At 48.3% G+C, this 11,380-nt stretch overlaps 5 protein-coding genes across 5 annotated transcripts; 3 read left to right on the top strand and 2 right to left on the bottom strand.

Moving 5' to 3' along the window:
• Positions 1-781: 781 nt before the first annotated feature.
• On the top strand, positions 782-2,937 carry A1O9_06668 (uncharacterized protein; the record flags this gene model as incomplete). The annotated part of the gene is made up of 7 exons (XM_013405878.1): positions 782-1,037; positions 1,084-1,188; positions 1,245-1,423; positions 1,482-2,077; positions 2,144-2,313; positions 2,362-2,582; positions 2,635-2,937. The coding sequence occupies 7 exons, from the start codon at positions 782-784 to the stop codon at positions 2,935-2,937; spliced, it is 1,830 nt and encodes a 609-aa protein (XP_013261332.1).
• Positions 2,938-4,246: 1,309 nt separating this feature from the next.
• A1O9_06667 (uncharacterized protein) lies at positions 4,247-4,570 on the top strand (the record flags this gene model as incomplete). The annotated part of the gene is made up of 1 exon (XM_013405877.1): positions 4,247-4,570. One exon carries the CDS (start codon positions 4,247-4,249, stop codon positions 4,568-4,570), a length of 324 nt encoding a protein of 107 aa, XP_013261331.1.
• A 733-nt stretch (positions 4,571-5,303) lies between these two features.
• Positions 5,304-6,852, top strand: A1O9_06666 (uncharacterized protein; the record flags this gene model as incomplete). The annotated part of the gene is made up of 4 exons (XM_013405876.1): positions 5,304-5,837; positions 5,904-6,145; positions 6,195-6,247; positions 6,299-6,852. The coding sequence occupies 4 exons, from the start codon at positions 5,304-5,306 to the stop codon at positions 6,850-6,852; spliced, it is 1,383 nt and encodes a 460-aa protein (XP_013261330.1).
• Positions 6,853-7,081: 229 nt separating this feature from the next.
• A1O9_06665 (uncharacterized protein) lies at positions 7,082-8,596 on the bottom strand (the record flags this gene model as incomplete). Its single annotated transcript, XM_013405875.1, has 1 exon — positions 7,082-8,596. One exon carries the CDS (start codon positions 8,594-8,596, stop codon positions 7,082-7,084), a length of 1,515 nt encoding a protein of 504 aa, XP_013261329.1.
• Positions 8,597-10,499: 1,903 nt separating this feature from the next.
• A1O9_06664 (uncharacterized protein) lies at positions 10,500-11,300 on the bottom strand (the record flags this gene model as incomplete). The annotated part of the gene is made up of 1 exon (XM_013405874.1): positions 10,500-11,300. The coding sequence occupies one exon, from the start codon at positions 11,298-11,300 to the stop codon at positions 10,500-10,502; it is 801 nt and encodes a 266-aa protein (XP_013261328.1).
• Positions 11,301-11,380: the final 80 nt, after the last annotated feature.

Below are 11,380 nucleotides of genomic sequence, written 5' to 3'. Positions count from 1 at the left end.
CTCACTTGACCAATGTGAAATTAGGGAAGCTAAAGGCCCAAAACCACAACGTTACTAATTAGGTACTTACTTGCTAGGTTCCCGTATGTGATGTGCAATCCATACTACAGCAGCATTAGACTTCATCTATCTTCGAATTGCGTTCTGTTAAAGCTCTACGCCACTCTGAGTGGTCAAATGATATAAAAACATCAAATCTTGAGGAATACAAGACATAAAAGTCTGTTCTTGGCTCTTTCACTGATAGAGCCTAGTCCCCAGCCACAATAGCTCTGGCGCTACGATCTCTGGCGAGGACCAGCTGACAGGCGGAAATGGCGGCGAACAGGCGGGAAACGCTGATCCACCGCGATCTTAGCACTCCTTCAAGTCCATGGACTATAGACAGAGATCGCCTGCTGCGGGGAACGTTGTCAAACCCCCCCAAGGGGCGGCCGAATACCTGATTTCCAGTTCTCCCCAATCCACCAGCACAGAGGATGGAAGTATTTCGCCTCGCGAAGCCATTCACGCTAATCTTCGCGAAGTATGTGTCGCTAGATGGTTTGTTGAGCCAAAGTCCGTCGTTTTCCACCATCTGCAGCCTTCTATGCGACGTTCTAGAGTGGCGTGGTTTGATATGTCCGAAGCATCTCGAGTACCCGATGGCTGGGGTCGCATGCTACACCATAATTCTACATAAACCACCTGATGTCTATCGAGGGAGATCATTAATTCAACTCAAGCGACCACGGCAACTTTATCATTCTAGTTCTCTGTTCCCAACGACTCGGTTTTCAAAATGGACGACAAGATTCGCGAGACCTCCCAAGTCGATGAGGCCAACGGCAACTTCGATCGATCGTGGAGAGAGGAACAATGGGGCGATCGAAAGTTGAGTGTCGCCGCACACGATTATGCTCGAGACGAGAAGGAAATGACTGTTCGACAAGCCCTAGTGGCGTACAGGAAGGCTATCCTCTGGTGCCTTGCCATATCTACCTGCGTCATCATGGAGGGTTACGATACCAATCTTCTTGGAAACTTCTACGCATACCGTAGGTAAGTCAAGAATTAATATACATGACGCTGACCAGAAGATAGCATCTTTTCAGATCAAGTACGGTGACTATGTAGGGGTCACTAAGCAGACACCGACTGGTTACTCGTTGACAGCTGCCTGGCAGACTGGTTTGGGTCAAGGTGCAGGTAAGCTATACTTGCAAGAAATGCCCTTTGCAACGTCTACTGATATAGACGGACAGGCTGCGGATCAATCATCGGTACGATCCTTAATGGCTGGCTTGTTGCTGCCTTCGGTCCTCGCAAAGTACTTCTCTATACTCTTTGTGTCATGAGCTGCTTCCTCTTTATCGTCTTCTTTGCTCCTTCGAAACAAGTTCTCCTAGTTGGCCAGATCTTGCTCGGTTTCGAATGGGGAATCGTAAGTTTTCCTGCCCTGAAACATGACAAAAATAGAACTCCAACTTACAATCCCATAGTTCGCTACCACAGCCCCTGCGTACGCATCGGAGGTCCTCCCTGTTCAGATCCGCGTCTACTTCACTTCTTACACCAACATGTGCTTTATCATTGGCCAATTTATCAGTGCCGGAATCCTCAGAGGGCTAGTGAGTCGCAGAGATCAATGGGGCTACCGCATCCCATACTCTCTCCAATGGGCCTGGCCAATTGTCCTGATTCCCTTGATATTCTTTGCACCAGAGTCACCATATCATCTGGTTCGACACAACAGGCTGGAGGAGGCGGAAAAGTCTATCCGTCGCCTGCAAACGCCATCTCCGATGCTGGACCCCAAGCGAACATTGGCACAGATTGTCTACACCAATAATCTCGAAGAACAGCTCTCTGTTGGCACTACATACTGGGACTGTTTTAAAGGCTTTGAGCTGCGACGCACTGAAATCGCATGTGTTGTCTTTGGAGGTCAGCTGGTATGCGGTCTGTGCTTCGCTTACGCATCCACATATTTCTTCCAGCAAGTCGGTCTGGACACGGATGCTGCATACTCGCTGGGTCTAGGTGCCAATGCTCTAGCCCTTTTTGCCTGCTTTTGTAACTGGTTTCTGCTTATGCCGTGAGTCATCCCTTCTTTGGCATGGACCAGAACACCAACTCGAAGTATTATACTAACTCTCAATAGTTACTTTGGCCGAAGAACTGTCTACGTTTGGGGCATGGCTGCCATGGCCATTGAGTTGTGCATCATTGGAATCCTCAACCCATGGACAAACAAAACATCCGTCGGATGGGCGCAAGCCATCATGACTTTAGTATGGACCTTTACATTCCAACTATCTGCAGGACAACTAGGTGAGACAAGTCAAACGACTGAACAACGACACAACTGATAGAAAACAGGTTGGGCTCTCCCTGCGGAGATTGGCTCCACACGTCTCAGACAAAAGACCGTCTGTCTAGCTCGCAACGTGTCTAATATTACTGGTGTCATTGGTGGTACACTCGAAAACTATTTCATGAATCCTAACGCGTGGAATCTTCAGGGGTATACAGGATTTGTCTGGGGTGGATGTGCATGGTTGGTCTTTGTTTGGGCGTATTTCAGACTTCCGGAGACAAAAGTTCGTATTCAACTCCAGAGGCTGTCCGTGCCGTTACTCACGTCATATCTAGGACCGAACATTCCATGAGCTCGATATCTTGTTCGCCAAGAGATTGCCGGCTCGCAAGTTTGCCACCACTGTCATTGATGAATTCGACGAGCATCAGCAAAATCAACTCGCAGAGCAGTACTCCACTGCCGGCCAGCCACCTCGACGACCATCTGTTCTCCCATCAGTCACGAACGTCCTCGCATCTCATGGGCGTGCGGAAGATGCTGCAGCTCAGCGCCGAGCTAGTCTTGTCACAATTACACAGGAGTCTCGTCGACCCTCTATCGCACCTGCGGTCACTGAGTATCTGAAAACGCGTTGAGCAGACGCGTAGGGAGATGGGATTGGAGAAGAAGCAACGTCGGTTAAATGAGCTGACAAAATCAGAGAACGTTAAGGCGGTCTGTTGAGCTGGAAATGACAACTGTGGACCGACTATGGTACCGGCGATTGAAGATAGTTTTGGGCTCGTGTTCATGTGTGATATTCTTTGAGTTCCTCTTTCATGTTCCTAGTTTTGCTCAAGGTCTGAAGCCGAAGTAAAGTTCCCCAGGTTTTACGTACTGGCGACTTGGATAGCGGCTTCAAATCAAACATTGAAAATCGTGGTCGAGACACGGCCACCATTTGAAGTTGTCTTTCTTTCCGATTGGTTCGGCGGAAGGACATTCGTCTGTGTTCCAAGCCGAACTTAAAAATATGAACCTTCTGGGCGAGGCTCCACTCCTGCATGGGGCTCTAGAACCAGAAACATAGCTGGTCCCTCCTGTCGAAGCCATACTAAATGGTACACTGAACAGCATCAATCGAATAGGCAGAACAGTTCTTTGATACAAGAATGGCCCTTACACAGGGTTCAAGACTGTGGGATTCCGGCGAAGTGGCGTTCTCGAGAGAACCACACCGCTTGCTTCAAACAGAAAATGTAGTGAGGCCGGCATGCTGCGCCTGAAAATTTCTCAGCAAACTTCGGAGCCTCTCCTGAACATTGATGCAAGAATTGGGCTGTACGTACCACTGAAGTCGTTGGACAGGGTGAACTTCCACTACGAGAGGTATAAGAACAGATGTGTTACCTGCTCAGGAATTGGAACTTCAGTCTTCCAGTATTCTCGCAGGATCCAAGAGTCCACAAGCTAAAACCTTGCCCAAACATTAGGACGGATTTAGAACTCAGAAGAAGTCGAGTTAATAGTGACCAGGGCACCCTCAACCTTAGAAAGCCCGGCCGAACACTCACTGTGGGCGTCATTCTCATGGAGGGTACATCATTCCTTCTTTCCACACCTCAACTACCACGCTAGGCTAACATACGAAAAGGGATAGCGAGACAGAGGCTCTAGATGTGACACCAGTCAATTTACTGTATGGCTTATCCAGAAGTTTCCTCGATGAATGGTCGGAGACCATCTTGGACCCGAAGTTGAAGGAGGAAGGCCTTGATATGAACTTCTACTGGGTGAATGAAACTGGGGAAATGGAGAAGCTAACTGGAGGCTTTAGCGTGCAACCTACTGTGAGCATTCTATCAGGCTTGTGTCATCATAAAATCCTTGATTAATATGTACATGGTTTAGTGCTAACGAATTTAGCACAATTGTGAATCTGCTCTGACTCTAGACATTACCATCATGGGAGCGCACAACGTCAACTACAAACCAAATGAGAAGAAGCTCGCTTATGTGCGTAAAGCCTACGAAGAGGCTACAGTATTCGTCACAATCTGCGGAGGGATACAGTCGGCACTGGAAGCCAGGGTTCTCAAGGGGAAATCAGCGATCGCACCGCGAGTTTTGCTTCCCATGGCTCAACAGCTGTCTCCTGATACCGAGTGGTACGAAAAGCGCTGGCATAGGGATGGGAAACTCTGGACCAGTGGAGCATTGCTGAACGAGGTTGATCTCAGGTACGCCTTTGTCAACGAAATTTGGGTAGGAAAAGGGAGTTTGATTTGAGTATTTACTTCGCTTGGGTCACTCTCCTGTACCGGACATTCACTATGCTGATGCTCGCTCAATGTTCTAGATAGTTTTGGCCGAGAGTGTGGAAGGTACCTTTGTGAGGAGAACTCGACCGACTGTGGTTGAGAAACTTGAGAGGACAAGTCACGCGGGTTGGGGAAGTTTTCTGGTAGTTAGTAAATGACACTCGTTTTTACTTGAACAAAGGCGAATGCAGCATGCAAAGTCTAGTCTTCGTCAACCTATCGAATCACTTTAAGTAGAACTCTGCTGAAGGGAGCCACGAGGGTTTAGACATGCATGCCGCTTCGATCATCACGGAGGTGGACGTTTAAATTGCACGTTAACCTTTCGTACGCCATCGAATATACCCAAGTCAGATATGAAGATAGTATAGTACTCAAGAACACTTGTTATGAGTCAGACGCAGGCCACGGCCGGGAATCTTCCAGCTCCCCACCAATGAAAATTTCAGAATGATCGCTGTCAACCAAGGGCGCGGGGCGCACCGAGCCAGGCGGGTGGCTTTTTCCTTCAGATGCGATGTTCAGCACAGCCTTTTACCTCTGAAATGGGTGACAAGCACACATGGGACGCCGATGACATTATATTGTTGTTGAGGAATTGTGAGCAGTGGTGATTCAACCCCTTTTCTGGGAAATAACGCCCTTCAAATTCTTCTCTGTGGGATCTTCTAAACTCATCTTGAGGACAATATACTTCGCGAATGCCCTCCACTCAGATTGAAGGTCGTGTTCATTTGACACGAGTTACTCTCGAGCCTGGGATAGCTCCTGATTCTAGTGATCAGGAGTTACCAGTGAGGGAGCTTCAAGACTGGAATACCTCCACACGAATTTCAGCCGCCGAGAATGTCGTACAAGCTTCCCGGCTTGCAGATGAAAGTGCCCCCGATGGTGGCTATGGCTGGGTTATAGTTGCAGCATGCAGCTTGCTCACCTTCTGGTTTGTTGGCACAACATACAGCTGGGGAGTCATCCAGGATGCACTTGTGGAATCAAAGCTTTCCAAGGCCTCAACACTTGCCTTTATCGGGTCTTTGGCGGTTGCATGCAATGCTGCCTTTGCTATCATCAATGGACGTCTAGTCAGAGCGATTGGAGCCAGAAAAGTGGCCTTTCTTGGAGTTTTCTTGATGGGACTTGGACAGATGCTAAGCGGTTGGGCACTGAAAAGTGTTGCGGCTTTGTTCATCACGGCAGGATGTATCATGGGATATGGAGTCAGTTGCAGCTTTATGGTAAGCTCGTACTCAGGTGGCACGGATAGTCGAAGATCTGATATTGAACGTTACTCCTGTGACCAGGTTGTCTCCATAACACCAGCGCAATATTTTCGAAATCGTCGAGGCTTGGCTAACGGTATCGTATTTGCTGGAGGAGGCCTTGGAGGCGCTGCGATCAGCTTGTCCATGTCTACAATCGTTGAGAGGCTCGGTCCAGCCTGGGCGTTCAGGCTGATCGGCATACTTACGTGCGCAACTGGGTTCCCAGCCGCGTGGTTCATCAGAGAAAGGACACCCGTTAAGACTGCGACCTTTGTTGAATGGTGGGTTTACCCTTCCCACTCTTCGAGATAAGGCACTGACATCTAGTAGGAGGCTGTTCCGCGATCCAAAGTTTACCGTGCTCTTTCTGGCTGGAACCGTTGGTAAGTTAAGCACTTAGCCTGGTATCACTTAGTATTCTGACGAGCTAAAAGCAACCTTTCCACTCTTCGTCCCTCCCTTCTTCTTACCACTCTACGCGCGTTCAATTGGTCAATCCTCACAAGTGGGCGCAGCCCTACTTGCAGCATTCAACTTTTCCTCAGCTCTAGGCCGGGTTCTCAGTGGCCTACTAAGTGACAAGCTTGGTTCTGTCAATAGTCTCCTATTGTCGCTCATCATCAGTGCGATTAGTATGCTAGTGTTATGGCCCGTTTCAACTTCCCTCGCACCACTGATTGTCTTTTTGATTATCAACGGGATGGGCAATGGAGGATTCTTCGCCATTATGCCGACCGTGGTTGGGAACGTCTTTGGTAGCGCAAGAGTCTCGGTTGCGATGGGAATGATGGTGACAGGTTGGACGGGTGGATATCTGCTGGGTGCTCCTATTGCTGGATACTTGTTAGAAGCATATGGGGGTGAGAAAGGCGGATTTGAGGCATACAGACCGGCAATATTCTACGCGGGCTCCATGGCGCTTGGAGCGGCTGGTATGGTTGCATATGTCCGTTTCAGCATGTCAAGAAAAACCACAGGACATTACTGAGAGCCAACGGATGAATAGTTGTTGAGCCGGAGTGCATCTCATGGTAGGCAATCGAACGTCGATTGCTGGGCAATAGCAGCTGATCAGAAGGACTAATGAATGAAGCCTTGAGGTATAACCACAGTACTTCGGGAGGAGTCTGAATGTCATATCTACATAGAATCCAAGGGTGAAGCGCGGAAGGCTGGACTGTCCTACGCTAACATTATTTATCCATATAATCATACAATCAAAAGCTTCCAAGCGCGCTCTTTCGCTTTCCGTATGGGTACACAACCAATGCGCTGAGGTATAACCCGACGCTGATACCGATAGCAACCTGAACCATACTGTAGCCAACATTGAAGATGGTTCCGTCCGAGCTACCGTTATAGTCTTGGGTTGTACTGCTAGCTGTATGATTCCCGGAAATCTCATTCGCAGAGGTGACACCAGCTACCAATGATCCAGATGATGCTAGACCACCAGGGACTTGGCAGTAAATCGCGGGTAACATTGCTGTTGCTGCAAGGCCATGGAATAGCCGGGAGTATAAGTTAGAAATACAGCCAATAACGAAAGCGCCAATAGCGTTCGCAACTTGGGGGTTGCTTGACAGCTGAGTCGAAATCCAGAAGTTTGCTTGATGGCCACAAACAGCAATAAATGCCATGACAGGTAACTGCCGCCATCGAGCTTGGTAAATCAGTCCCGTGCAGCATGCAAATAACGGCGCCCAAATAAAGCGGGTGTGAATCAGCTTCCAATTCATGTCCGCGGCAAACCAAGGCGGAATGTCGCACGTTGTCGAGGAAACAGCGTCATGTTTCATCAGTCCAAAGATGGTTGTACCAATGAGCAACCCGAAAGCGAGGAACAAAACGTAGACGATGACATAGACCATACGGACTGAGCCAGAGATCAGGTTTCGACCCTGCAATTCGAGTGCCGCGTTCAGCATCATGAAACCTGGCAGTATCATAGCAATACTGCTCTGTGCCATCGCTGAAAAGCAAAAGATATACCCTCCATCGTGGTACTGAATCGACCCGAGAGCGCGTGCAACGAATGCCGCGATAACGGAGGCAAAGACCTCAAAAACGTTGCTGAAATGCTCGGATCTTGGAACGACTTTGATAGTCATGAAGCCAATCGTGCAGCCCAAAAGGAATATGGGACCAAAGTCAATGGGACGGCTCTCGAAAGAAAAAGGTCCGACCACAACCGAAGCCACGCCAAATAAGAAGATTCGGAAGAGCTCGGAATAGGTATCAGGTCGCTTGCGAATAGCGTCAATCTCTCGGATACCCTCCTCTGGGGTCAACTTGTCATGAATGACACATTTGTATACATTAAAAACATCTTTCAGTCGAGCGAAATCGAGGCCACCGCGCTTCCTGACAATATCGACATTGTTGGCATGGATTGTTCGATCCGCAAACGTGCAGATCACAGCCCCTGGGATGTGGAGAAAGTCGGCGTCAATGAGGAGGGCACGGGCAGAAGCACCGAGATACTCTTCAATGCGATGGGTTGGTGCTCCATATTCCATGAGCGCACCACAGAGTTTGATCAAATAATCTCTTCTGGCGATAATGTCGGCTACCTCTGTGATTAGGCCCACGTGATTCTCAAGCGTACTGCTCGACCACCGCTGTTGGTTTTGGTGTTTGCCATGTGTAATAATGTCAACCGCTGTGGAGATCATATCAGCTGATTTCGGACGCATTGCCCTCGGTCGTGGTATGGCGCCAATTCCTGCCATACTGGGACCTGTAGATGACAAAGCGGCTTGCATCAAAGCCGCTGCGGTTGGGTTCGCCTGCTCAGGCTTTTCGTACCACTTAACCTTTCTATTGGGAGTTGACGTCCCGGAACTGGGAACCGAGGTCGTGAGTGAATAGGTTTGATGATGGGCTTTCACATCGTGCTTCGGTGTTACACCTATGTGAGGCTGCAATGTTTTTTGCTTGCTCGCCCAGTCCTGTTGCAAGTGGTCGAGCTTATATGCAAGGAGGGCTCCAAAAAGACCAGGTTTGTATTGTTCAGGGGCTGGTACGTAGTCAATATCATGGATGTGTTCGTCGATGGAGGACTCTGGAGAATCGAAGCTATAATGATTAGAACCAAACGAATGAGGCAATGTAAGGGTTGACAAACTTTGCAGTCATAGAATATGTGGCATGAGTATTATGCCCCAAGAAAGTATGCACCGTTTCGGCAGCAGTCTTAGTATAGGTTTGGAACTGGCCTGATCCATCACCGCTACCTTCTTGACTTTGCTGGGGCTCATGACTGAGATTGGATGATTTCTCCTGGCTCTGCAGAGGACCATCGTGAACCTGGGTGTAAAAAGTGTTTGATGGTCTGCGGTGAGGTAATTTGAATGCCCTATTATGCTGTGATCCCCTTACCCGGTCAAATACCTTCGACCAAACAGGTTGGGACGTTTGATGCTCGTGGCTCTGATGCTCCTTGTTTCCCTCAAGATCGCCCTGACGATTCCCTGTAGAAGTCCGCGGTTGGATTCTTTGCTGAATCCCAGTAGCATTGGGTTCGAGATTATGGTCATGCCCAAGTTGCTCTTCGTGCTTGTTCTCATGGGAATTCCCTGGTATTTGAGTCGAGTGAATATTATTGCCGGATTCTACTTCCTCCGAGTTTGGGTTTTCAGCCTCCATATGGACCTTATGTAGAACCCGCACAATATAACCAGAGAACCGCGCCCAGCGACATGCAATTAATGGCCGACAACTGAAAAGAATGCAAGAATGTTGCTTGGTGATGTCGATCGGATGATGAACGCGTAAGCGGGGTAATGAGTGACATGATTTCTTAACGATTATATGATGTCGCAAGACTTGATAATTATACTTTTTCTATGTCGCCGTGACGGAGCTTGGGCTCAATGTAACTAGAAATCAAAATTTTCTGGAACTAGCAGACTTCTTATGTGGTAATGCGAAACACATTCCATGGCTGATGTCTTAATTTAGCCTCCACGGGGGAGCTTGGAACTTCCGAAACGGGATAAAAAATCCTACGAGCACATTCCCTACGGTCGATCATCTGATCACCAGCCGTAAAGTACGGTGGAGTAGGAAGCTTGCTATACAGTATTCCACGAGAAATTAGTTGTACTCTGAACTCCATAGCTACCTCGGCTTACCCCGGTTTTACTCCCCTAGAGCATTGTATGTCCTGCATTACATGCTTTTGAAAGCGTATCATCGGTGTGTCTTTCCGGCAGGTGGCTTCTCTTACCCCTAGCTCCCACTGTAGGTAGCTAGACTTCTTGATTTAATGACCGTCTTCGAGAGAGCTTATTCAGTGTTGTGGGTGACCTGACGTAATCCTTAGTATAGTACTTGGTACGGACGAAGAATACTAGGAAGTGAGCAAAGAAGGTGAGCGTACTTCATAGCTTTTGGAAATAAATATTCGGTCTGGTGTCGTAATTATATCCTGGAGGTCATGCTGGCTGCCAACGCTAATCAAAGTCTGGATAGGACATTTTATTCCTCCAGCGCCTGGAAAATCATGTGGTGTCACCGTGTCGCCAGCTAATGGACCGGAGCATCTGCGACCCAACACGTGCACCTTTACCCCGAGCTGCTTTTCAGCAGGGTGATTTGTAACGTAGTGCAGGGCAAGAATGCCAATTGTGACTATAGCAAGCATAAGTATGCCAATCCCTGAGAAATAGGCGAAATGAAGTGCGTACCATCCAAGGTGCAAAACATGAAGCACATCCATTCGTCCTCCCGGCCACTCATATAGAACAAGATTGAAAGATTTATAGTCGTAGCTAGCAGCATAACACACATTCCCTTGAGTGTCCTTTTGGCAAGTGTCCGCAAATTGTCCTGCCTACCATCCTTAGGTCTCGTGGGGAAATCGAGCTTAGTATTCCTGATATATGGGCTCCTCATTGTGAGTGGCAGTCGCTTCAGAATGTCTGGAAGCATGAAGGGTCTAGAAAAATGCAGGAAATGACCAGTCAGATAGAGATTGATGGTAACATCATATATCAATAATGGCAGTGTAATTTTGAAAGGAAGGCCAATGCGACATCTTCCATCTGTGAGTTCAGCGACTGGGAACATAAAGGACAGAATCGCGATCGACCCAAAGCCCAAGACAAGTATAGCAATATTGGCCAGGTACCAGTTGTCAGTCAGACGAGTGTACCTGCGGGAGCGGACGATGTGGATCCGCTCAATCAAGAAAAGATACAGAATGACTTTGTCGACGACGTAGAAGACGAGACAGAGGATGATCGCGGCTAGGCATGCCCTCTGGTTCTTGATTTGATAGCCGAATCGTAGAGTAGCAACAGCAATAATGAAGCAGGTTCCCCAGAAGTAAACAAAAATTAGGTATATACGTATGGCAGGCATGCGTGCAACTGATTTCAGCTTCAAACGTTGTGCACGTAGAGCTGATGAGAAATTAGCCATCTTCCCCATGTTTAGGTGGGTAGAACTTGACTCACCAAAACATGATGATACGAGACATAGACATACAAGGCAGACGAGAGTGTAAGAGA

The sequence above is a fragment of the Exophiala aquamarina genome (assembly GCF_000709125.1).
Source record: "Exophiala aquamarina CBS 119918 chromosome Unknown aczIA-supercont1.4, whole genome shotgun sequence".
Classification (NCBI taxonomy): domain Eukaryota; kingdom Fungi; phylum Ascomycota; class Eurotiomycetes; order Chaetothyriales; family Herpotrichiellaceae; genus Exophiala; species Exophiala aquamarina.
This window is presented reverse-complemented; position numbering and strand designations above follow the sequence as displayed.